Source organism: Canis lupus, chromosome 13 (assembly GCF_048164855.1).
Source record: "Canis lupus baileyi chromosome 13, mCanLup2.hap1, whole genome shotgun sequence".
Taxonomy (NCBI): Eukaryota; Metazoa; Chordata; class Mammalia; order Carnivora; family Canidae; genus Canis; species Canis lupus.
This window is the reverse complement of record NC_132850.1, coordinates 51,950,916-51,978,340: the sequence shown is the minus strand read 5'-3', so window position 1 is coordinate 51,978,340 and position 27,425 is coordinate 51,950,916. Positions and strand designations below refer to the sequence as shown.

Sequence of the window (27,425 nt, the reverse complement as noted above, 5' to 3'; positions counted from 1 at the left end):
AACAAAAACTAGAAGAGATTAAATAAATACTTGCCTAGGGTTACACTGCTAGAAATGGCATAGCGGAAATGTGCACCCAGATTATCTCCAAACCCATAGTGTTTCCATATGATACACTAAATTTTTCCTTCTTTTTTTTTTTTTTATATTTTATTTATTTATTCATGAGAGACATAGAGAGAGAGAGGCAGAGACACAGGCAGAGAGGAAGCAGGCTCCATGCAGGGAGCCCGATGCGGGACTCGATCCTCGGTCTCCAGGATCACGCCCTGGGCCGAAGGCAGGCGCCAAACCGCTGAGCGACCCAGGGATTAACCTCTTTTTTTTTTTTTTTTAAGATTTTATTTATTCATGAGATACACACAGAGAGAGAGAGAGGCAGAGATACAGGCAGAGGGAGAAGCAGGCTCCATGCAGGGACCCTGATGTGGAACTCGACCCCAGGTCTCCAGGATTACGTCCCAGTCTGAAGGCAGCGCTAAACCGCTGGGCCACCGGGGCTGCCCAACACACTAAATTTTAATTTCAAATGAGAGGCAAATCAAAATTAAAAGCATCTCAAGATTCATTTTCCACTGAGTCAATATGCCACTTTAGAAAGTATACAGCAAATTCAGGAGAAGCCTTTAGAAAGTAAACAGCAAATTCAGGAGAAGTCTGTTTAGGAATTACATACTAAGGACACATAAAAAACAAATCAGTGCCAATTTTTGAAAGGTTAATCTAAAGTTAATATTTTTTCTTATCACAAATAAAACTAAATAGTTTTATAAAGTTATATGCCAAAGTCATCAGATACACTCTTGCTCTGGTCATAAAAAGAATTACTAATGAGAACATTAAAGCCTAAATGCTTACTGGCTGAGGGCTTAATCTTAACAAATCACTAACATGACCCACCTAGTTATCCCTACATGGTAACAATAGATTCTTAACACTTCAGCCAATCTCAGAAAATATTCCTATATTAAATGCTATTACTTTCTTCTTAACATTTAAGGCCTTAGCATGATTCTTTGTATTAAGAGAAAGAAAAGTATTACCCTATTAAAGCCATGTTCACGAGAGTCATCAACTTCTCCATTACTAGTCACTGGAATTTCTGCTGCTGAATTTTTGGGAGATTCTTGAGCCATGCTAGACTCCTAGAAAAAAAACAACAAAAAAAAAAAAAGAGAGAAGAAGAAAAGAAAGATTAGAAACAGTTGTAAATAACACTAAATCATAAAGGCAGATATTCAAGACTATTCATGTTTATAGCACTTAAAAGCCACTATTATAGCATTTAAAAAAATAATTACAACACGTAATAAACATGACACTAATCTAATAAAAAAAGCATCTGCCCTTTAAAACTGCAATCAACTTAAAATTTCTTGTTTAAAAATAAGTTACTTGTAGATCCCAGTGGGCAACAGCCTTGCCTCACAAATAGTGTTATGATAGACTACCAGCTACAATTGAAAAAAAGTATCACAGAAAGCCAAACTTGATTTTTAATTCCACGACAGCAACTCTACTTATCCTGTTGTACATAATGGGATTCTAGGTCAGCTTTTCTACAGAGTTTCCCCGATAGAACAAAAACTTTTCAATCTCTACACTAGTCTTACACTCTGGTTTTACTGTTCTAAAAGTCAAATAATGTTTGGGGTGCCTGGGTGGTTCAGTTGATTAGGCATCTGCTTTCAGCTCAGGTCATGATCTCAGGGTCCTGGGATCAAGCCCCACATTGGCTCCCTCTTAGAGGGGAATCTGCTTCTTCCTCTCTCCTCTGTGCCTCCCCCCTACTCAAGCTCTAATAAATAAAATTTTAAAAATAGTGTTTAAAAATAAACTCCTAAAAAAAATAAAAATAAACTCCTTAATTTTATAACCATTATTTTCTATAAAATGTAAATTTATTTCAGAAACTTAATATGGTTAATCAGCAACAGAAAGTTCTTTATTTTTTTATAATAAATTTATTTTTATTGGTGTTCAATTTACCAACATACAGAATAACACCCAGTGCTCATCCCGTCAAGTGCCCCCCTCAGTGCCCATCACCCATTCACCCCCACCCCCCGCCCTCCTCCCCTTCCACCACCCCTAGTTTGTTTCCCAGAGTTAGGAGTGAAAGTTAATTCTTGTTGGTAAAAACTCTCCTTGTTCCAACTGCACATGCTTGTAAAAAGCATATGTGGCTACAAGTTAAAATGAGAATTTTATACTGGTAAAGGATTTTTTTTTTCTGGTAAAGGATTTTAAAAATGATCTATTTTTCCTCATTCTAAAAATTAAAAAACTTCAGAGTAAATAGCTAAACCATTTATTTCACTTTTCACAGAGAACAGGTGCCATTCTCTACTCCCAGCCCCCCTCCCTTTTAAACCAATAATGGCTTTAGAAGTGTTAGACACACACTCCCACACACTTTTAACAATAGTGCCCACTAAAATAAAGACTTTGACAAAAGTATGTTAGAAACACAATTGATATTTAACAGTATGTGTTCTAATGTTCAAACGTGAATCCAGCTGCTACCTCTGAATCTGCACTGTACAGAATTACCAAAACTAAACCAAACTAAAATATATGTGTGTGTGGGTGCCTAGCTGCCTCCGTGGGGTAAGCATCTGCCTTTGGCTCAGGTCATGATCCCAGGGTCCTGAGATGGAGCCCTACCTGAGGATCCCGGCTCAGGGGGAGCTTGCTTTTCTTTCCCCCTCTGCCTGATGCTTCCCCTGCTTGTGCTCTGTCAAATTAAAAAAAAAAAAAAAAAAAAAGTATGTGTGTGTGTGTATGTGTTTAATGTACAGACTTGAATCTACTGCCAAGAGTATTAAGAGGTTCTTTGATTTTCTCTAGAAGAATTTTTTTAAAGATTAAAATAATTAAGTGCTGTCATACTTAGCTTATGCATTACTCATTTTGTTTTTAAGGAGTTAAGGACAGGATCAAGGCCAAGAACCTTTAAAAAAAACCTGCACTATACTTTTGTAATTTAGGGAATTCTATTACAGTAAGTCATACTACTAAAAGCAAGCACTAATGCAAATAGGTTTGTGGCCTAGTCTTTACTTTGATGAAACAAAAAGGTCTTATTAATATATTGAATGATACCTAACAATATTTTTCATATGGTGTGTATATCATTAAGTATGTGAGATAGAAGATATTGTCAAGTATATGAAGGCAGGACTTAAAGTACTCTATTAACAGTACTACGGACCAGCAATGCTCAAACTTTTGGCCTCAGGACCCCTTTACATTCTTAAAAATCATCAAGTACTCCCAAAAAGCTTTTATTTATGTGGGTTATATCTATCAATCTTTACTGTATTATAGAGTAATGCTATAAATTTTAAAAGTATTTATTAATCCATTTTAAAGATGTCAAATTGAAATTGGTTAGGCCAATGAAAAAAGAACTTTCAAAATAATGTAAAATCCTGCTAATATCACTTAAAACATTTCACAGAACACTTACTTATTTCCTTGCATTCTTTTTTTTTTTTTTTTTTTTTAAGATTTTATTTTATTTACTCATGAGAGATACAGAGCAGGAGAGAGAGAGGCAGAGACACAGGCAGAGGGAGAAGCAGGCTCCATGCAGGGAGCCCAACGTGGGACTCGATCCCGGATCTCCAGGATCATGCCCTGGGCTGCAGGCGGCGCTAAACTGCTGTGCCACCCGAGCTGCCCTTTCCTTGAATTCCTAAATAGATCATAAAAAATACTGATCTTTTTTTTTTTTGATTTTTTTTTTTTTTAAGCTGTGTTTCAGAGCTTCGGGAGACTGGTTGTCCCTCTCCCTCTGCTCCCCCACTGCATGCATGGTCTCTTTCTCTGCCCTGCTCCCCCAATTAATCAATCATAAGTAATAAAGAAGATATAGGTGGATGCTGTGTTGAGTGGCTCAGTTACTCCCTCTGGGACCAAAGCCCTCAAAGCCTGACACCACGCTCAATCTAAGATCATGACCTGAGCCGAAATGAGTTGGTTGCTCAACTGACTGAGCCACCCAGGCCCCCCTAAAGTAGTATCTGTTTTAAAAGAACTTGAAATGTCTTGTTTAGAGGATATCTGACTACTTTATGCATAAATTTACAGAAATTCACTGATCTCTACTAGAGAAACACTTTTATAGTCCCCAGTTACAGGAATGGCCACTAACTGAACCAGAGAACCAGTGACACTAGGCTGGCTGATCCACAGTTCACACAACCTAAAAGACCAGGTCAGAAAAGTATTGCCCAGCAGAAGAAAGAGAAATTTCCTGAGCTAATCAGACTCATTTGAAGTGTAAGTTAGGAATGCTCAGGGCAGCCCAGGTGGCTCAGCGGTTTAGGGCCGCCTTCAGCCCAGGGTGTGATCCTGGAGTCCAGGGATCGAGTCCCACACCAGGCTCCCTGCATGGAGTCTGCTTCTCCCTCTGCCTGTGTCTCTGCCTGTCTCTCTCATGAATAAATAAATAAAATCTTAAAAAAAAAATTAGGGATGCTCAGAGAATTAGTCACCTGGGGTATTGGAAGACAAATGAGAGCAGAAGAGAAAGAGTTATGTTGATGACAGGTCACAGCTTAAAAATTCACAAACTCTAGTAAAGAAATGTTAAACTTATCAAAGTTTATTGACAGTGTTATCTGTGTCTGGTTCTTCCTTTCTGAATTATGACCTTATGAAAATCTTCTGTTCTTGGATTTTTAAAAAATTGTGGTAAAAAACGCATAACATACAATTTATCATCTTAATCATTTTTTAAAAAGATTTATTTGAGAGAGGGAGATAGAGATTATGAGAGAGATAGCGAAAAAGAGCACATGCAGGGGAAAGAGGGAAAAGCAGACTCCCTGCTGAGCAGGGAGCTCAATCACGACCTGAGCTGAAGGCAGATGCCTGATTGAGCCACCCAGGCGCCCCCATTTTAATCACTTCTAAGTGTACAGTTCAGTAGTATTAAATATAGTCACACTACTGTAGACTCTCCAGAACTTTTTCATCTTACAAAACTGAAACTCCACATACATTAAACAACTCTGCATTTCCCTCTCCCCCAAGCCCTTGGCAAGCATCATCCTACTTTCTGTTTCTATGAATATGACTATTTTGGATACCTTATCAGTGGAATCATATAATATTTGACTTTGTGACTGGCTTATTTCACTTAGCATAATGTCCTCAAGATTCATCCATGTTGCAACATATATCAGAATTATCACGTTTTTATTTTATCACCTTTTTATTTTATTTTATTTTTTAAAAATATTTTATTTATTCATGAGAGACAGAGAGAGAGAGAGGCAGGCAGAGACAGGCAGAGGGAGAAGCAGGCTCCATGCAGGGAGCCTGATGTGGGACTTGATCCCTGGACTGCAGGATCACGCCGAGCCGAAGACAGATGCTCAACCGAGCCACCCAGGTGTCCCCTGAGCACCTTTTTATATGCTTGTTGGCCATGTGTATATCATCTCTGGAGAACTGTCTATTGAAATCCTTTGACCATTTTCTAAATTGGGTTGTGTTTTTATCATTGAATCATAGGAGGAAACTGAATTTCTATATTCTGGATATTAACCATATTGGAAATATGGCTTGCCAATATTTTCTCCCATTCCATAGGCTGCCTTTCCGCTCTGTTGATTGTGTCCTTTGATGCACAGACATTTTCAATTTTGATGTAGTTCAATTTGTCTATTTTTACTTTTGTTTCCAGTGCTTCTGGTATCTTATTTAGGAATTCTTTGCCAAATCCAATGTCATGATAGTTTCCCCCTGCATCTTCTTCTAAAAATGTTTATAGTTTTAGGTCTTATATTTAGATCTCTGATCCTTTCTGAGCTGATTTCGTATATAAGGGTCCAAATTCATTCTTTTGCATGTGGGTAATTCAGTTTCCCAGCACCATCTATTACTGAATACTTTCCTTTTTCCATTGAATGTTCTTGCCATCTTGGATTCTTTTGAGATTCCTACTTTCCTCATTGCTACTGCATTCTTACAATATACCCAGATTACTTGTGGCTGTTGGAATTAAGTGTCTGCTTCTTGCAAATAAGAGACACTAGTTATTTGGTCTCTAATTGAATCTGGAAGACTGAGTTAGCTATCTAAATAATCATCACTCTTTCAAACCGTAAGATATATTCTTTTTTTTTTTAAAGATTTTATTTATTTATTCATGAGAGACAGAGAGAGAGGCAGAGACACAGGCAGAGGGAGAAGCAGGCTCCATGCAGGGAGCTTGATGTGGGACTTGATCCTGGGACTCCAGGATCATGCTCTAGGCCAAAGGCAGGCACCAAATCGCTGAGCCACCCAGGTGTCCCATAAGATATATTCTTACTTTCTTCTCCCTAAAAACAGCAGGTGATTCAACAGGTGTTTACTATCTTCTAGGTAATGTACATAGGATAAAACAAAAATAGAAATCAGGTCTTAGGCTTACATAAACTGTACTGTAGACAAAAAAAATAATTATAATACAGTGGGGGTGAACACCAGAGGGAAGCACTTAAAACGGTTTTATTTATTTATTCATTTATTTATTTATTTTATTCATTTATTCATGAGAGACAAACACACACATACACAGAGGCAGAGACACAGGCAGAGGGAGGAGCAGGCTTCATGCAGGGAGCCCAATGTGGGACTCGATCCCGGGACTCCAGGATTACGCCCTGGGCCGAAGGCAGGCGCTAAACTGCTGAGCCACCCAGGGATCCCCAGCACCAAGCGGTGAGCACTAAGAGGGAAAACTTAATAAGCAATGGTATTTAAGCTGAATCTTTTAGGATAACAGATTGGGACACAGAAAAGGAAAGATTCTAAAAGGAATAATAGCAGCATAGTAGGAAAAGAGTTTGGTATATTCTAGAAATTGCAAGTAAAGCAACTTTGCTGAATGGTGATTACCCATTCATATACTCACTGGTTCAACTAATTTACTGAGCACTTTAATGTGCCAGGCACAAGTTCAGACACACAGAACAGAGTGGTGAACAAAACAGACCCTCATAGAGCTTACATTCTTGTTGGTGAAAAAACAAATAAATATGCCTATCATACAATCATAAGTGTTAATGGGCATGTATATGTACACATATGTTCATGCATGTGCAGTTTTAAAAAGGCTAGGGGAACATCAGAAGTTATTAACATTTTTGTAAGACCTGAATAAAGTGAGGGAGTAAGTCATGCAAATATTTGGGAGTACAACATTCTAGGCGAGGGAATAGTAAATACAAAGACAAAAAGTTGAAAAGAAGCTCAGCTTTGCAGGCAAAGACAGTAGGCCATGTGGCTTGAGGGGAGGATAAGGGAAGAAGAAAGGAAATGTCAAGAGACAGCCAGGGGCAAGAACATGTGTGGCTTTAGAGACCATCATAAGAACCCATATTTTATTTTCAGTGATATAAACCACTTGAGGGTTCTGAACCTAAGAATGAAATGATCGGACTTACATTTAAAAGGAACACTCTTTTCCTGCTGCATTGAATTAAACTATAAGTGGACAAAGGCAGCAGCAAAGAGAATAAGCAGGAGGCTAACAATAATCTAACCAAGAGATGATGGTGGCCTAGAAAGTCAACGCAGCTTTATTAATATCTGTTTTAGTCAAAGCTTCATTAACATAGCTAAGAGGAACATTTCATAATGATAAAAGGATCAATTCATCAGGAATATATAATAACCAGATATATGTATGTTTGTCCCAATAACAAAATTTCAAAATAAATGAAGCAATGACAGAATTAAAAGGGAGAAACACAGAAGTCCATAATCACAGATTTTACCACCAATCTCATAGCAATTGAAAGAACTAGACAAAGAAAATTTGCATAGACATAGAAGATCTGAACACTATCAGCCACCTTGACTTTTATAGAACAGTAAACTCAATAATGTTAGGATACATATTATTTTCACACAAATATGACACGTTTAGCAAAATAGATATTTAGAGCATAAAATAAGCTTCAATAAATTTTAAAATACTAAAACCATATAGTATATGTACTTTGACCACAGCAGAATTAAATTACTATCAATCATAAGATATCCATGACCACATCACCAAAATTTGGAAATTAAATAACACATCTAAATAATTAATGGGACAAAGAAGAAATTAGCTTTAAATGCTGATATTTTAACAAAAAAATCTTAACCCAATGATATAAGGATGCACGTTAAGAAAACAAAAAAAAAAGAGCAAATTAAACTCAAAGTAAGCAGTATGAAGGAAATAATAAGGAAATAAACACCAAAAATCAAGGAAATAGTACAAAAACTGGCCTAATACTTCAATAAGCTTAAGCTCATGAGAAACGAAGAGATGAAATCTTGCATGGAAGAGGAGATTTCAATGACAGCTAAGTACATGTACAATATGATTAGTTCACAAACAAGGAGAACGAGAGATGCAGAGGACATTATTGGAACAATTGTGGGTTAAACAATAGCACTGTGTCAATTTTCTAATTATATAATTTTGATAAATGTACTGAAGTTATGTAAGAGAAAATCCTTGTTCTTAGGAAAAAAGGGACAAATATTTGTAAATCACTCTCAAATATGAGAGTTGTACTCTCAAAAAGGAAGTTGTATATACAGAGAGAGAGACTGTTCAAGTAAATGGGACAAAACAACAGTTGGTGAATTTAGATAAAGAGTTAAAGCTTTCAGTATAGTATCTTATCAAAAGCTTTTAAAATAAAAGTAACAAGGAAGCTATAAAAATATGCAGCACGCTATCATAATGGGCTTCATACTGCCAGACAAGTGTGGACTTCATTTTGAAAAGGATTAGGAAAAAAGCAGCAAGAGAGCTTGATCATTTATTTTAGAGAATAGTCTCATGGGAGATTAGACTGAGGGGAAAGAAGGAAAGACTCCATATAGAAAAACTAATTAAGGGGAGACTCCACATAGAAAAACTAATTAAGGAGGATCCCTGGGTGGCTCAGCGGTTTAGCTCTTGCCTTAGGCCCAGAGTGTGTGTGATCCTAGAGTTCCGGGATGGAGTCCCACGTCGTGCTTCTGCATGGAGCCTGCTTCTCCCTCTCCCTCTGTCTCTGTCTCTCTTTCTGTGTCTCTCATGAATAAATAAATAAAATCTTAAAAAAAAAATCTAATTAAGACACTACTTTACAGTTCGAATAAGAACTAATAATGATCTAAATTAAGATTGTGGGAATAGAAAAAGGTGGATTCAAGAGTTATTTAAAAAGAGGGGTGCCTATGTGACTCAGTCAGTTGAGCATCTGACTCTTGATTTTGGCTCCGGTCATGATCTCAGAGTGAGATCCGGAGATCAAGCCCCGAGCTGTGCTCTGGGCTCAGTGTGGAGTCTGCTTGAGATTCTGTCTCCCTTTCCTTCTGCCCCTCCTGCTTGTGTGCATTCTCTTTCTCTCTTAAAAAAAAAAAAAAAAAATCTTAAAAAAAAGGGGGGGGGCAGAAGAGACAGAGTGACTGGATTGTGGAAGACAAAAAAGTAAAAACCATCTAGGATGATTTATGCCTTTTCCTGCCCCATACCCAATTTGTGGTTTGGACAATTAGAAAGACAAATATGTCATTCACCAAAGTGGGAAAAGGAGAGGTTTATTTGGCTTTGAGAGGGTCAGAAAATGAGTTTGTGTTGTAGACATTCTGAATTTGAGAATGTTTGTGGGGTATGTAAGTCCACTAGCACATCAGGAATTTCAAAATGCAAGTCTGAACACATTAGGTCTGGGAGTTAACAATATAGGGATGTAGGATGGCATGGACTGATAAGAGGGAGAAGAGAAACTGAAGAGAAGCATCCAATGGAATATTAAGGGGTAGAGGGTAATGCAAAAGAGATGAAGAAGAGGGTAAAAGAGTTCATGATGCAGACACAGCAGAGAAAATTATAACAGTAAAACTATGTATTGTTTTAGTGTATAACATGCTCTGAAAATGAAAAGTATGATAAACTAATACCACTTTATGCCATAAAGCAGGTAACAGGAATATTCATTTGCCAAAAGATATACAAATATTCTGGTTATTACCTGTTCACTTTCTTATCCACAAAGAATGACCTATTTTTAGAAACATCATTTACTAAACCTTACAGAAGTGAAAATTAATAACTAATACACAAGTTGGTAGAAGAGGGCTCAAAACCAAAAACTCCATGTCCTCTCCCTGAACAAAAACCATTCATAGTATTTCACTCATGCTTTAAACTGAAATTGAATTTGAATTTAAATTTAAATTTAAATTAAACACTCAAAATAATTATACAAAAGGCTTTGGGGAATAATTATGACCTTTAGAAATAAAATTAGACTCTCTTCTGTTCTAAGATTCCTGTTATTTAAGGTTTGTTATGGTCAGATTGTTTGTATCCCCCACTCCTCAAATTCACATGATAAAATCCTAATACCCACTGTGATGGTATTAGGAGGTGGGTCTGATAGGAGCTGCTTGGGTCAAGGTGTTTAGAGTCCTCATGAATGGGATTAGTGTTCTTAGAGACCCAAAAGAACTCTTTAGAAGAGGGCTTTCACCAGAACCTGATTTTGCTGGTATCTGATCTTAAACTCCCAACCTTCAGAACTGTGAGAAATAAATTTCTGTTGTTTATAAGCCACCCTATCAGTGTTTTGGTCTAGTAGCCAGAACAGAGTAAGACAAAGTCCTTCACAATAGGGTCCAATCAACTTTTCAGGCTTCACGTCTCATAACATTTACCCTTCTAAAGATCTACTAAATCTGCTTGCAGTTTCTGGAATGAAATGCACTCTGCTTTTGTGAACATTTGTTCAAATGGTTTCCAATGTTTAAAATGTTCTTCCATCTTCATATCTAATAACATCTTGCCCATAATTTAAGACTCAAATGTTAGCTCTTTAAAAACTTATTCCAGAGCCTTGGAAAGACAGCACGATATAATGAGAAGGAATAAGGACTTCGAAATGAGACTTAAGTTAAAATACCAGATCTACAATATGGTAGTTATTTTGTGATCTTTGTTACTTAATCTTATTTTTCTTATGCATACAAATTAAAAAAAAAATACGCATCTCAGATAATGCTTGAGGGAGGATGTATTCAAAGCACTTATAAAGAGTACCTAGCCCATAGTAAGCATTCACTGAATAAAAGAAAGATGCTTCTAATACTGTGCCAGTAAATGTTTAACAACCAGTTTTCCAAATTAAAAATAATAAATTTTAGGGGTGCCTGGGTAGCTCAGTTGCTTAAGCATCCAACTCTTGATTTCGGCTCAGGTTGTGATCTCAGAGTTGTGAGATGAAGCCCTGTTTTGGGCTCCAAGCCTGCTTAAGATTCGCTCTCTCCTTCTCCCTCTGCTTCTCCTGCTGGCGTAATAATGTATAGGCTCTTCCTATCAGGAATACAAGGTACTCTCTCCCTTTTCGCTGGGGTCTACAACTGATGATGAATGGTAGGGCGTAAGAACTCTCACTCTGGCCTCCCACCTCCATTTTAGTGAGGCTTCCTATATTAATTTTCAGGGAGTCAATACTCCCCTATGGCAATTTCAAGCTTCTAACATGTCTAGAGATGGGAAGAGATGTGCACTAGCACATCATTATATAGTATTTCCATTAGAGAAACACCATAAACACAAATAATCTCAAGAGCACAGCTAATAGTGTGAAGTACAGTAAAATATTTAGGAACTGACAAGTTTTGAGTTATTTACTGTTTTTAATATATATCTTTACTATAAATTTATAAATCTTTATTTTCAGATAATGCCTGTATTTAAGAACTGGCTTATAAAATTCTCAGAAATTTAACAAACAGGTCAGTAGGAATTTAACAAACAGGTCAGTACATACCTGACCCACCCTTACTGTATTATCTCCAAGTCAGAAAATAAGTACTGGGCACACATATTATACAGTTCAATCTCTGGAAACAATGATGAGATATAAACTTTAAAGAATTTTTAAAAATCCAATATATGGATATCATACACCTTATTATAATGTTATTTGTTTGGAGATGATCTAAAACCATCCTCATGTGGCAGACCTATGTATCTACAGGAGATTAGATTTACTACGATATTCATTAACAAAAAGGTAAACACATTTTATTCACTTTTTATTTTATAAAGCAACAACAAAGTCATGCCTTTTCTTCCTACGTTCTTTTTTTTTATTTTTTTAAGATTTTATTTATTTATTAATGAGACACAGAGAGAGAGAGGCAGAGACACAGGCAGAAGGAGAAGCAGGCTCCATGCAGGGAGTCCAACGTGGGACTCGACCCCGGGTCTCCAGGATCACACCCTGGGCTGCAGGCAGGCGCCAAACCGCTGAGCCACCCGGACCACCCTCTTCCGACGTTCTAAATTCATATGATAATTAAGGAGAGCAAAGCTGAGCAAATACTACACGACTGGGATACTGCTTTGTGTGCTGACAGTAAAAGTGCATTTATTTTTACAGTAAATTATTTTCTTGACTCACATGTACTAGAATGCACTTTAAAAGCAGAATTAGCCTTGTAACATGAAGAGAAATGCAAAACCAAAATAACGAGTCCAGAACTGACCCTGAGAGTTAATATATTCTACAACCAAAAACATGCAACTGGATACTAGCTTCTTAAGTCTTTTCAGTGGATCAAACTGGGGATAAATTAACATAGCATATATCTAACAAAGATTTTATTTATTCATGAGAGATACAAAGAGGTAGAGACGTAGGCAGAGGGAGAAGCAAGCTCCCTCCGGGGAGCCCGATGTGGGATTTGATACCGGGACTCTGAGATCATGTCCTGAGCCGAAGGCAGACACTCAACCAACAAGCCATACAGGCAGGCGTCCCTAATAAAGATTTTATAGTTGAGTGTTTCATCCCTAAAAGGTATACAGCAAAACCCTGAAAAGTTTCATTCATATATGCCAATGATTCTCAACCTTCTCTCCATCTTAGAACTAAGGTGAGAGCTTTTTAAAAAATACCACCACAGAGCAGAGAGGCTTGGGAAATTGGTGGAGTAGGAGGATCCTAAAATCATCTTGTACCACATTTAAAACTAGGTATCACTTACATCCAAGTAAATAAACTGGAGACCCATCTGAAGATTGGCATAACAAATTCCACAACTAAATGTAGAGGAACCATATTGGAGAGGTTAAAAAGGACAGAAACAGTGGTCTGGAGCTGCCAGCTTGGAGAGGGGGAAATGTCAGAAAGCTCAATTGAAAACCAGAGAGGCTTAATTCCATGAGTTTGTATAGCCATAGGACTTGGGAGCCTGGAACTTTAACAGTCAGCTGACTTTGCCCTGGGCAAACTTGAAGGGAGTGTGCTGGGGGACTTCTTCGGGCACAAAGGAGTTGGCAGGTGCCATTTTCCTCCTCTGCCCCCAGCATAAACACAGAGCCGCCTGAGGGAGGGGGTGCTGCACAGACACTTGCTACCTAACCTGTTAGCAGTGTGTTTTCAACAAGTTTTCCAGAGACATACCCACTCCACGCTTGTTGGCCTGGACCCTGAGCGCAGTGCAACTTATGCTAATGTGGCATGCACAGGCATTGTAACTGGGCACCGTATGCACAGATGCCACACCACTAGCCACTGCAGCTGCAGTGCACTGCTGCACCCCCAGGGATCCTGCCTAGGACAAGTGGTTTGATGCAAACTTTGCTAACACCATGGTTCTGACCCCAAGCCCTTCTATGGTTATGCCTCCCTAGAGCCAGCTGCCTGGGTCTCACTAACATCACAGACAGCAAGCACACCCCCCAACAGGCAGGGAGTCAGGGAAGATGTCTGAACTAAAATGAAAAGCAATAGACACAATAGCAGGATGCCAGAAACACACAGAGGAGGCTCCCCTGAAATGCCAGATTCTGGTGAACAGAGGACACTGTACTGCAGGGCATTACAAAATCTCTTCTTCATAAAACCACTACTTTCAAGAGATGACTTTCCTAACATAGAGAACACAAGTAGAAAAAAATGAAGAGACAGAGAAATACATCCCAAATGAAAGAATAGGACAAAATTCGCAACAGGAGAACTAAGTGAAACAGAAATAAGTAATATGCCTGATACAGAATTTAAAGTAATGATCATAGAAGACTTCAGAAAAGGCTGTCAGAAAAGGCTGTGAGGACATTAGAGACCTTTGATGAAAAAAATTAAAAAAATAACCTACCACAGTTGAAGAACTCAATAAATGAAATTAAAAATACAATAGATGGAATAAGTAGTAGGCTACAGGAAGCAGAGAAATGTTATCAGTGACCTGGAGGATAGAGTAATGGAAAGCAATCAAGTTGAACAGGTGGAGACAAACAAATACTATATAATAGAACAGACTTACAGAATTCTGTGACTCCATCAAGCATAATAATAATATTTTCATTACAGGAATCCCAGAAGGAGAAGAGAAAGGGGGGCAGAAAATGTATTTGAAGAAATAACAGCTGAAGACTTCCCAAATCTAAAGAGGGAAACAGAAATATATATTCAGAAATCACAGAGATCTCCAAATAAATTTAACTCAAGGAGGTCCCCACCAAATGCATATTGTAACTAAAACAGCAAAAAATAGTGATAATGAAAGAATTTAAAAGTCTGCCAGAGAAAAGGAGAGAGTAACATATAAAGGAAATTCCATAAAGCTATGAGCTGATTTTTCCCCAGAAACTTAAGTCAGGAGAGAGTGCCATGATACATTCAAAGTGCTCAAAAGAAAAAAAAATCTGCAGTGAAGAATACTTTATCTAGAAAGGCTATCATTCAGAATAGAAGGAGAGATAGTTTTTCTGACAAACAAAAGTTAAAAGAACTCATGACCACTAAATCAGCCCTACAAGAAAGGTTACAGGGGACTCTGTGAGTGGAAAACAAAAAACAGAAATGTGAGAAAAATAGGAAGCACAAAAGAAAAAGAAAAGTATAAAAATCACAAGCACAAAATGAAAAAATGTAAAATATGATACCAAATATCCAAAACATGGAGGAGAGAGAAGAATGAGTTCAAATTTAGGCAACCATCAGCTTAATACTGACTGCTATATGCAGAAGATATATACAAATTGGTATCCACAAAGTAAAAATCAGTGAAGGATATACAAAAAATAAAGTGTAAGGAATCTAAGTATATCACTAAAGAAAACCAGCAAACCATGAAAACGTAAGCATCAAAAAAAAAAAAAAAAGACAAGTAACAAAATGGCAATAAATACATATCTATCAATAATTACTTTGAATATAGATTAAATATGCTATATCAAAAGACATAGGGTCACAGATTAAAAAAAAAAAAAAAAAACTCACGATGCAGGGGTGACCAGATGGCTGAGTTGGTTAAGCATCCAACCCTTGATCCAATCCCCCCAATCATGATCAGCCCAGGTCATGATCTCAGAGTCGTGAGATCAAGCCCACAACAGGCTCCATGATGGGCATAAAGCCTCCTTAAGATTCTTTCTTTCTCCCTCTGCTTCCCCCACCCCACTGCTTGTGATATCTCCTTTCTTTCTCTTACTAAAAAAAAAAAAAAAAAAAAAAAAAAATCCCAAAAAGAAAATAAGTCCCATCTATAGACTGCCTACAAGAGACTCATTTCAGACCTAAAGACAACCTGCAGGTTGACTGAGGGGATGAAGAAACATTTATCATGCAAATGGATGTCGAAAGAAAGCCAAGATAACAATACTTATATCAGACAAAACAGACTTTTAAACAAAGACTATAACAAGACACAATGAAAGACACTTAAAGGAAACAATCCAACAAGAAAATATAACAATTGTAAAAATTTATGCACCCACCATGGGAGCACCCAAATACATAAAACAGTTAATAATAAACATAAAGGAACTAATCAATTGTAATAGAATAATAGTAGGGGACTTTAACACCCCACTTACATTGATGGACACTTTATCCAAACAAAAAATCAACAAGGAAACCACGGCTTTGAATGACACAGTGGATCAGATGGATTTAACTGATATATTAAGAACATTCCATCCTAAAACATCAGAATACACATTCTTTTCAAATGTACATGGAACATTCTCCAGAAGAGATCACAGATTAGAACACAAAACAAGTCTCAACAAATTCAAAATACTGAATGCAGCTTTTCATACCATGCAGCTTTTCTGACCATAACGTTAATAACATTAGAAATCAACTATAAGAAAAAATCCAGGAAGATCACAAATACATAGAGATTAAATAACATGCTACTAAACAATGAATGAATCAACCAAGAAATCAAAGAAATCAAAAAGTACACAAAGACAAATTAAAAAGAAGATGTAATGGTCCAAAACCTTCAGGATGTAGCAAAAGTGGTTCTAAGAGGGAAGTTTACAGCAATACAGGCTTACCTTAAGAAGCAAGAAAAATCTCAAATAAATAACTTAGTCTTACACTTGAAGGAGCTAGAAAAAGAACAAACAAAACCTTAAGCCAGCACAAGGAAAGAAATAATAAAGATTAGAGCAGAAATAAATGATATAGAAACTAAAAAAAAAACCCAACAGATCAATGAAATCAGGAGCTGGTTCTTTGACAAGATCAACAAAAATGATAAACCTCTAGCCAGATTTATTAAAAAAAAGGGGGTTGGTGGTGGTGGAGAAAGGACTCAAATGAAAAAAATATCACAAAAGAAAGGGGATAATAACCAACACCAAAGAAATACAAACAATTGTAAGAGAATATTATAAACAACTATATGCCAACAAATTAGGCAACTTAGAAGTAATAAAATTCTAGAAACACGAATGTGCCAAAACCAAAGCAGGAAGAAATAGAAAATTTGAAAAGACTGATTACCAGCAAGGAGAGTGAGTCAGTAATACAAAATCCCAACAAACAAAAGTCTAGGACCAGTTTCATAGGCAAATTCTACCACAACATTTATAAAGAGTTAAAAACCTATTCTACTCAAACTATTTCAAAAAATAGAAGAAGGAAAGGGGGCCTGGGTGGCTTAGTCAGTAAAGTGTCTGCCTTCAGCTCAGGTCATGATCCTAGAGCCCTGGGCTCAAGCCCTGCATAAGGCTCCCTGCTTAGCAGGGAGTCTGCTTCTCCCTCTCCCACTGCCCCTCCCCCCACTCATGCATGTGCCCTTTCTCTCTCTAATAGATAAATAAAATATTGGAAAAAAAAATAGAAGGAAATCTCCCAAATTCATTCTATGAGAAATCGCCCTCATAACAAACCAGATAGCCAACACAAAAAAGGAGAATTACACGCCAATATCTCCCATGAACATAGATTCAAAAACTCTGAACAAAAAAATACTAGCAAACAGAATCCAACAATATATTTTAAAAAATCATTTACCACGATCAAGTGGGATTTATTCCTGGGATGCAAGGATAGTTCATTACTCACAAATCCATCAATGTGATCCATCACAATAATATGAAAAAGGATAAAAACCATACAATCAAAAAAAAAAAAAACCCATACAATCATTTTGATAGATGCAGAAAAAAAGCATTTGACAAAGTACAACACCCATTCATGATAAAAGTCCTCAACAAAGTAGATTTAGAGGGAACATATCTCAATATAATAAAGGCTACATATGAAAAACCCACAGCTAACATCATACTCAATGGGGAAAACCTGAGAGCTTTCTCCCTAAGTTCAAGAACAAGACAAAGACTCACTCTCATCACTTTTATTCAACACAGTACTGGAAGTTCTAGCCATAGTAGTTAGACAACAAAAAGAAATAAAAGGCATCCAAGTTCCCAAGGAAGAAGTAAAATTTTCACTATTTGTAGATGACATGGTACTGTATATAGAAGATCCCAATAATTCCACCAAAAAACGACAATCACTGGTAAGTGAATTCAATAGTCTCAGGATACAAATACATGCTAAGGGCAATAATGGACAAAATAATGGACAAAAATCAATGTGCATAAATCTGTTGCATTTCTATACACTAATAATGAAGCAGTGAAAAGAGAAATAAAGAAAATAATCCCCCCCAAAAGAAAATAATCCCATTTACAATTACACCAAAAATAATAAAATAGGAATAAACTTAATGAAAGAGGTGAAGATCTGTATTCTAAGAACTATAAAACACTGATGAAATAAATTGAAGATGACACAAAGAAATGGAAAGACATCCCGTGCTCATGAGTTGGAAGAACAAATATTGTTAAAATATATATACTACCCAAAGCAATCTACAGATTTAATACAACCCCTATCAAAATACCAACAGCATTTTTCACTGAGCTAGAAATAAACAATTCTAAAATTTGTAGGGAACCACAAGACCCCAAATAGCCAAAGCAACCTTGAAAAAGAAAAGCAAAGCTGGAGGCATCACAATTCCAAACTACAAGTTATATTACAAAGCTCTTTCCCTCTCTTGCTCTAAAATAAAAAAATAAAATATTAAAAAAAGGGGGGGGAGGTCCTTCTGATCAAGGAAAAAAAAGGGGGAATCACCTGGTGAACTTTTAAAACTATTTTTAGGGACACCTGGGTGACTCAGAAGTTTAACACCTGCCTTTGGCCCAGGGTGTGATCCTGGAGTCCCAAGATCAAGTCCCACATCGGGCTCCCTGCATGGAGCCTGCTTCTCCCTCTGCCTATGTCTCTGCCTCTCTCTGTGTGTCTCTCATGAATACATAATATCAAAAAAAATAATAATAAAAATAAATAAATAAATAAATAAAACTATTTTAAAAACTTACTGGCCAGGGTGCCTGGCTGGCTCAGTGGGGGCATCATGCAATTCCTGATCTTGGAGTTCTAAGTTTGAGCCGAGATTACTGAAATAAAACTTGAAAAAAAAAAAAAAAAAAAAAAGAAAAAGAATCACTGATCTGATGCCCTAGATTCTAAACACACACACACACACACAACTTTAGTAGTGGGAAGGATCTATGAGTCCTTCAGTTCATCTAGATTAAAACCATAAATCAGATACAATCATACACTTGTTGAAATGGCCAAAATTAGAAACAATGACAAAACCAGTGTTAAGCAAGTATGTAGAGCAACTAGACTCTTCTACACTGTTGGTGCAAGTAAAAATTGGTAAAAATTACTTTGGAAAACTATTTGGCAGTGCTATTAAATTTAAATATATACCTATCCTAGGACTCAGCAATTCTACTACTGAGCCACCCAGGCATCCCAATTGGAGCATGTATTTACTTTTATAAGAATTTGCTAAACATTTCTCCAAGTGAAGCACTTTATTACATTCCCTCCAGCATTGTATGCAAATTCCAGCTACTCTTTGCCAACATTTGTCAGTCTTTTTAAACTTCAGCCCATTATAGTGGGTATGTACTTGTATCTTAATGTGGGTTTAAATTTCATTTCCCTGATGATGACGTTGAACACCTTTTTATATACTTACCTTTCATATATTTTCCTTTGTAAAGTGCCTGTTAAAATTTTGGCCATATTTTATTTGAGTTGTTATTACTAAGTTGCAAGGCTCATATATTATTATATACATATTTATATATTTGAATACCAGTCATTTGTCAGATGTGTGTATTTATATATTTGAATACCAGTCATTTGTCAGATGTGTGTATTACATCTATTCTCTTCCAGTCTGTGGCTTGCCTTTTCTTTTCTTTCTTTCTTTTTTTTTTTTTTTAAAGATTTTACTTATTTATTTATGAGAGAGACAGAGAGAGAGGCAGGGACACAAGCTCCATGCAGGGAGCCCAACATGGGACTCCATCCCAGGTCTCCAGGATCAGGCCCTGGGCTGAAGGCGGCGCTAAACTGCTGAGCCACCCGAGCTGCCCGCCTTTTCTTTTTTTTTCAATGGTATCTTTTGAAAACAGGTTTTTAATTTTGATGAAGCCCAGGTTATCAGCGTTTCTCTTTTATTATTTGATGGTTTTTGTGTCCTAAGAAATATTTGCCTACTCAAGATCATTATTTAGTCTAGTAAGCCCATTTCTGTTACAGTGATTTTGATCTTTGGCACTTCTTTTTGGTTCTTTCCAACTATTTCGGTATCTCTGTTTATATTGCCCATCTGTTCATTCATGCTGTCTACTTTGTCCATTATAGCCCTTAGCATATTAGTCATAGTTGTCAAATTCCCAGTCTGATAATTCCCACATCCTTGCCATATCTAGTTGTGATGCTTGCTGTTTCTTCGTTGCATTTTTTGCCTTTTGGTAGGTCTTATAATTTTTTCTTGATAATCAGGATGTAAAAGGAACTGCCTTTTTTTTTTTTTTTTTTTTTTTTAAGGAACTGCTCTTAATAGGTCTTTAGCAATATGGTGGTAGAGTATGGGAGAAGGGAAGCAGCATTATATACCACCATGGTTAGGTCGTAGTCTTTTAGTGAGCCCGTGCCTCCAGACTGTGAACTTCACAAGTGTTGCTCAGTTTTTCTCTCGCTTAGGTGGGACAAGATAGCTAAAGTGTGCTAGATTTGGTTATTTCCCTTCCTGAGGTCAGTTAGGAGCTGATTATACCCAAGCAGGTTAGGTTCTGGTTTCTCCTGAGGGTAGGCCTTGTTAAGAAGAAGAGTGGTGGGGCTCAGTCCATTAAGTGTCTGACTCTTGGTTTTGGCTCAGTCATGATCTCAGGGTCTTGAGATCAAGCCCTGTGTTCAGCTTCCCACTCAGTGGAAGTCGGCTTCCTCCTTCTCTCTTTCCCTCTTCCTCTTCCCTGCCCCCTCCTTGCATGCATACTTTCTCTCTCAAATAAATGAATGAATGAAAAGCACCTGGGTGGCTAGTCAGTTAAATGTCTATATTCGGCTCAGGTCATGATCCTAGGGTCCTGGGATTGAGCACTGCATTGGGCTCCCTGCTCAGCAGGGAACCTGCTTCTCCCTCCTCCACTTCCCCTGCTTGTGCACATGCTCATGCTCTCTCTCTCTCCCTCTCTCAAATAAATAAAATCTTTAAAAAGAAGAACAATGTGGTCGGTCTGGTATATTTCAAAATGGTTCCATATCTCTCCCTACTGGAAGCATGAGGGGATTTTTCTCCAATATTTACCATGGTAACCTGGTCCAGGTCTTGGAGGTAAAATTCACAATTTGTTGGGCAAATTGTCTCTTATGACTGGGTCACCCTGGAATTTTTATCTCTCTCTGTTCTCCACAGTGAGCTTTCTATAATTTGTTGGTTACAATTCAGGTTTTCCTACCCCAGCACTAGTTCCCAGGATGATTTCTACTAGTGAGATTTTGCTGTGGTAAGTCATGACTCTATATTCACCTGCCTTCAGTTTTGAAGGCATCATTTTGCCCTGTGTCCTTGCTGTTTTGCTTCCCTGATGTAATCTGAAATTCCCCCTCCCTCCAAATACCTGGAGGACAGGGAGAGCTGAAGAAAGCAGCAGGCCACTAGAGGTTGGTAGGTGGAAGTTTTAATAAGCAAAGGGAACTTCCCTACGAGGCTTGTCCTGAGCGGCAGCAAGATGAATAGATTCCCATGCCCATCTGCCAAATCTTAAAAGTTTATGAAGAGGCCTTAAATATGTATACCATGCAGGTGTTTTCAACACCATATCACTATTTCAAGGATATGTTCTCGGAGCAGCCTCTGGGAGCTCGAAAGTCAAGCAGAACCCACATTCCAAGGATGGAGAAAGGGGGTAGGGAGCCTCTGAATGCCCAGGTCCAGCTTATGGGTCAGCGGCTGTCATTATGTCTTTTCAGTGACCTCCAGCAATCTTCCTCACTCTTAAAAATTCAAGCAGTGTTGGGATGCCTGGGTGGCTCAGCGGTTGAGCATCTGCCTTCAGCTCAGGGTGTGATCCCAGGATCCGGGATCGAGTCCCACATCAGGCTCCCTGTGGGGAGTCTGCTTCTCTTTGCCTATGTCCCCACTTCTCTCTCTGTGTGTCTCTCATGAATAAATAAATAAAATCTTTAAAAAAAAAAAAAGTAAATACACATTTGACCATATGACTCAGCCATTCTATACCTAACCATTCACCACAGATATTAAAACAAATGTCCAGAAGAGACTTTTATAAGCATCTTCATGGTGGCTTTTATTCATAAGAGCCCCAACTAGGAAAAAATGCCCACTAACAGGTTAATGGATTAAAAAAGACAGATTAATGGATAAACTGTGGAATGTACACATAATGTAATATCCCTCAGCAACAGAAAGAAATGAGTTCCTGATGTATGCAGTAACAATCTCAAAACATTATGCTGAGCCAAAAAAAGCCCAACACAAAAGAATACATAGTAAATAAACTCTAGCACATTTATATATGTGACTCTAGCACATACAAAACCATGTATATAGAACTCTAGCACATACAAAACCTATTAAGACAGATCAGCTGTTTCCTTGAGAAACAGAGAGAGGGTGGGCAGGGGTGGGGGTAAGGATTGACTGCAAAGGGACACAGACACTTTAGGATGACGGAAACAATCTGTATCTTGATTATCATTATGGTTTCCCAAGTTTATACATTTGTCAAAACTCATATTTAAAACAGGTGCATTTTATCATATGAAGATTTTATCTCAATAAACTGTTGATTTTCTTTTTTAAGAAAGGGGAAAATTCCATTCTGTCCTCTCTAATGTTAGAGGATCCATTTCTCCTGTTAGCCCCAAATCCACCCAGAAAGCCCAAGATGGTAGGGGGAGGCTTATGGCCTGATTATAGTACCTATCTATAAAGAAGGACTGACTTGCAGCTCTACAACCTAATAGCAAATAAAGTTTGTCATTTTCCAAAACATATGTCTCCATGACAAAAATATATTAGACTAATAACCTCTCACTATAAAAATCACTGCAGAGTCCTGTCACTTACAGACTTAAATTCCCTGTTTAAGCCAGTCTGAAAATCATATGCACTTGCCTTCTAAAAGAATATCTAAAAAAAGTCAGAGCATTAAAAAAAAAAAATCCCCGTTTCCCATATCCAGTGTCCTTTCTCTTAATTAAAAAAAAAAAAAAAATCAGCAGTAGAGGCAAAAACTGGTTTGCCAAATCAGATTTTAGTCAAATATGATATATATCTCATTCTTTTGGCTGCCCAGCCACAGTCCCCTCCAATAGTGGGGAAAGCCTCCACATGGTAAGGCTGGGGAAAGTGCCTGTGTCTTATTATATAAAAGCTCAAAATGCCAGATAATTAAGTAAATATCTGGAGCCAGATTACTTGGGTTCAATCCCTGACTTATAAGAAGAACTATATGAGTTACTACTATTTGTTCTCCAAGCTCTGGGGAAACTGCCATATGATCTGAGTTCTGTCAAATAAAAGGCACTTGCCCCAGACCTGGAATCAGAAACCAGGGATAAGAAGGAAAGAGGGACGACGGGATCTCACTCTAGAGCAGCCATAACTTGCAGCAAGATCAAATTCTGGGTCAGCAGTGGCCACACAGCACTAGTGGTGGCACCTAGACACCACAGACAGGGGCACTGGCAGTGCTGGCTGCTTCATGTGGTGCTAGGCAATGCAGCATGGTACCCTCACTGAAACAGTGCTGAACCATGATTTTGGGCATAGTTCTAGGTATAAAGCCTGGATTCTAGTTTTCTAATCTTTCTGACAATTCTGTAAGCTACCTTATATCCTCCTAGTAAATGTCTTTTCCATGTAAGTGAGATGGAGTTGGTTTCATTGCTTGCAACCTAAGACCCTGACATAAGAGCTATAAGAAGTGAATAAATGGAAAACTGTCTTATGAATGTTTCTGAGTATCAAGGGAAAACTATGAAATGGCCTAGAAACTTTTCAGAATGTTAGAATGCTATGAAGCTTGTTTGACAGCTTCATGGTTCCCAAATCTAATACGACAATAACTGAAAACCTGATCTTTATCAACTGCTTTCTACATGCAAGGCACTGTGTTAAGCATGTCATATTAATTATTTCATTTAACCCTCACAGGTGTCCTGTGAGGTAGATGGGATTTTCCCAATTTTACAGATGAGGAAACTGAGAACTACGAAGGTTAAAGAATTTAAATAATTTAGATAGTGTATCCTTCCAAATGTATTAAGACCTAACATTTAATGAGTACTTACCATGTATCAGGCACTATTCTGTTTTTCTTTTTCAAAGATTTTATTTATTAAATAAATAAATAAATTCATGAGAGAGCGAAAGAGAGAGAGAGAGAGAGGCAGAGACACAGGCAGAGGGAGAAGCAGGCTCCACGTAAGGAGCCTGATGTGGGACTCGATCCCAGGTCTCCAGGATCACGCCTTGGGCTGAAGGTGGCACTAAACCACTGGGTCACCGGGGCTGACCTATTTTTCATATATTAATTTATTTAGTTCCTTTTTTTTTAATTTAAAAAAAATTTTTTAAAATTTATTTAGTTCTAATTGTTCTGTGTACATTGTCTCATTTAACCCACAACTCTCTAACATACGTACCATTATTATTCCTGTTTTACAGGTAAGAAAACAGACTATGAAATTTGCTTAATGACATGCAGCTAGCAAGTAATAAACTAGGATTCAAATCTGGCAGTCTGGCTTCAGAGACCCCATTTTTAACCTCTACATTATATTGCTTTTCCAAAGGTGACTGAAATATATCACTGGGCCATACCAACCAATATATGTGCATTCAGATATTTGAGTCAAATTTTGCTTTCTTAATGTTGACAACTTATTGTTGTTTCTTCTATTTCCACATCATTGTGCACATTTAAATAGTAGTATTGTCTTTATCTGACTCTCATTTCCAACAACTGAGAATGAAGCATCAGCCTCCCATTATACCACTCTGTTAACCCCAGAGTGCTAGAGACAGCTGTATCCCAGAACTTTCTACTCCCCAACGTGGGCAAATGCAGAATTAAGCTAGGACATGTGTGACTCAGGAGCTTCAGGATACTAAGTCTGTTATTGCAAATGGCATCAACTGCCAGAAAATATGTGTTATCAATGAGCCTGATGATTATGTTATCAATGGTTCTCATCCAGGGCTGATCTTGCACACCCCCTCCCCCAAACATTTATCAATGTCTGAAGACATTTCTGGTTCTTATGGTGGGCATAGTGTGTTATTGGCATCCTGAAAGGACAGGACAGGGATGTTACCAGACATCCTACAATACACAGTATAATGCCCCACAACAAAAAAAAAAAACATCTAGCCAAATATGTCACAGTGGCAAGGTTGAAAGACTGTAAATAGCTTGATGCTATAACCTGCTTCTTACACTAGTGGATCCCATGAGTCTTTCTACTTATTGACTTTAATGTCATAGAGATAACCCATTCCAAAGCACGAGACCAACTGCATTGTGGGGGGAGTAATTCTGCCCCCATGCACTCCTCTGGCAAGCTACTTAACACTGTCCATTACCCCAGCAAAGTTTTTCAACATAACAAGAGCTATAACATGGCTCATAAGTCTGGCCCCTACCTATTCCTCCAGCTGCTTCTCATACCATTCTCTCCTCTCTCTCCAACTTGGCCAATTAGGCAACCAAATATCTATTAACTTCACCTTCACTTTCAGGATGTACAGTAACTCTCCTCCTTGTCTATTCAACTCCTAGTCTATAGCCTTTTCTGTAGTTACTGAAGACCTAGGCTAAAAGAAAAAAGCTCCTGGGGAGCCTGGGTGGCCCTGCTCATGATCCTGGGGTGCTGGGATCCAGCCCTGTGCTGGGCTCCCTGCTCAATAGGGAGCATGCTCCTCCCTCTGCCCTTCCCTCAACTCATGCTCTTTCTCTCAAATAAATAAAATCTTAAAAAAAAAAAAAAAAAAAGCAAGTAAGCAAGCTCCTGCAATTTTTTTCTGGCACAACTAATGCTTTCAAATTCTAATTCAAAATATACTTTGCGGGATCCCTGAGTGGCGCAGCGGTTTGGCGCCTGCCTTTGGCCCAGGGCGCGATCCTGGAGACCCGGGATCGAATCCCACCTCGGGCTCCCGGTGCATGGAGCCTGCTTCTCCCTCTGCCTGTGTCTCTGCCTCATTCTCTCTCTCTCTGTGACTATCACAAATAAATAAAAATTAAAAAAAAAAATCAAAATATACTTTGCCATTAACCTTTAAAAAGACTTTACATATGACAATCAGCATTTATAGGCGAACATCTCATGGAAAATAAAAGATACAACATTAACAAAAATTCACCCAGACCAAAAATCTATCTTAATAATGAGAGAGAAGGCATATTGGAAATACATTTCTCGCTGTTATAAATTTATTACATTATAACGGTAAAACCTAATTTCCACAATGCTTAGAAACAAGGTAGAAATTTTCTAGAAGAGATGTAAAAGAATTTGTCACAACCTTAGACTTCTGCAACTATACAAGGCACTGTATCTCCTAAAACACACACATTTAAACATTGTTCTTTACTACAGTTTACCATTGAGCAAGCAAAAATAAAGTGCTATAACAATAAACTTGAAGTTTTTCCAATTCTTTCCTAAATCTACCATTTAATAAAAGTTATTTGAAAATTCATTGAAAAGTACTGCAAAGGGCACCTGGGTGGCTCAGTCAGTTAAGTGTCTGCCTTCGGCTCAGGTCATGATTTGAGGGTTCTGGCATTAAATCTCGTATCGGGGGGATCCCTGGGTGGCTCAGCGGTTTAGCGCCTGCCTTTGGCCCAGGGCGCGATCCTAGAGTCCCGGGATCGAGTCCCACGTCGGGCTCCCGGCATGGAGCCTGCTTCTCCCTCCTCCTGTGTCTCTGCCTCTCTCTCTCTCTCTCTCTCTCTGTATATCATAAATAAATAAATAAATCTTAAAAAAAAAAAAAATCTAGCATCAGGCTCCCCACTCAGTGAGTTTGCTTTTCTCTTTTTCCCTTTATACCTCCCCCAACTCATGCACTTTTTATCTCCTTAGCTCTCCCTCTCTTAAGTAAATAAAATCTTAAAAAACAAAAACAAAAACAAAAAACAACCAAACTGTGAAATATACAGCTCAGCTCACTGGCTGCATATACTCAGCAGGTATATTGTTCTTTCATGTAGCTACATTTTCTGCTAATTTAAAGGACTAAATTGTTAATTTCAGGCAATCTGAGACTAAAGAGCAATAAAGAAAGTACAGAGTGTCAAAAAAGAAGAGAAAGTAGCCAAAAATATTTAACTCTAATTGTTCTAGTTATGGTTTCAAACAATGAAGGTCACAGTGTTTAGTGGACTACGCATGTTAACAGAGACCATACTTTGTTCCAATACCAAAAAGCACAAATGCCTTCTGTGTCAGATGAAATTATTTACATTTTTGTTTGCCTACAAAAAGAGAAAGCAATTATATTAAACTCATAATTCAGTCTTTGAAATTTCCTTCTGCATTAGTAAAAATAAAACCTTTAAAAGATGCTTACTGTATTATTATAAAGTGTTTGCATGATGCAAAAGTGTTAGGTGAATAAACCTCCTCCATGAAGTCTCAGGAGAACTAAGCAACATATCAGGAAACATGGATTTAAGGACCAGCTTTGCCCTTTTTATAAGTTTATAAAAGTCA

The 27,425-nt window shown here is 37.7% G+C and overlaps 1 protein-coding gene across 17 annotated transcripts in view; it reads right to left on the bottom strand.

The window, feature by feature from the left end:
- The window catches only part of ARFIP1 (ARF interacting protein 1), a 131,480-nt gene that overhangs the window by 82,799 nt on the left and 21,256 nt on the right, over positions 1–27,425 (bottom strand). For 11 of the 17 annotated variants that reach the window (XR_012006152.1, XM_072773663.1, XM_072773674.1 and 8 more), the window contains one exon: positions 1,044–1,145. Coding sequence is in view for 16 of the 17 variants with exons in the window: in XM_072773661.1 (XP_072629762.1) it covers positions 1,044–1,145 (102 nt within the window). In the remaining variant the exon portion in view is untranslated. Of the gene's footprint in view, positions 1–1,043; positions 1,146–14,325; positions 14,446–18,691; positions 18,781–27,425 lie in introns of those variants that run through there. The other 6 variants (XM_072773667.1, XM_072773665.1, XM_072773666.1 and 3 more) reach the window with 2 other exon arrangements.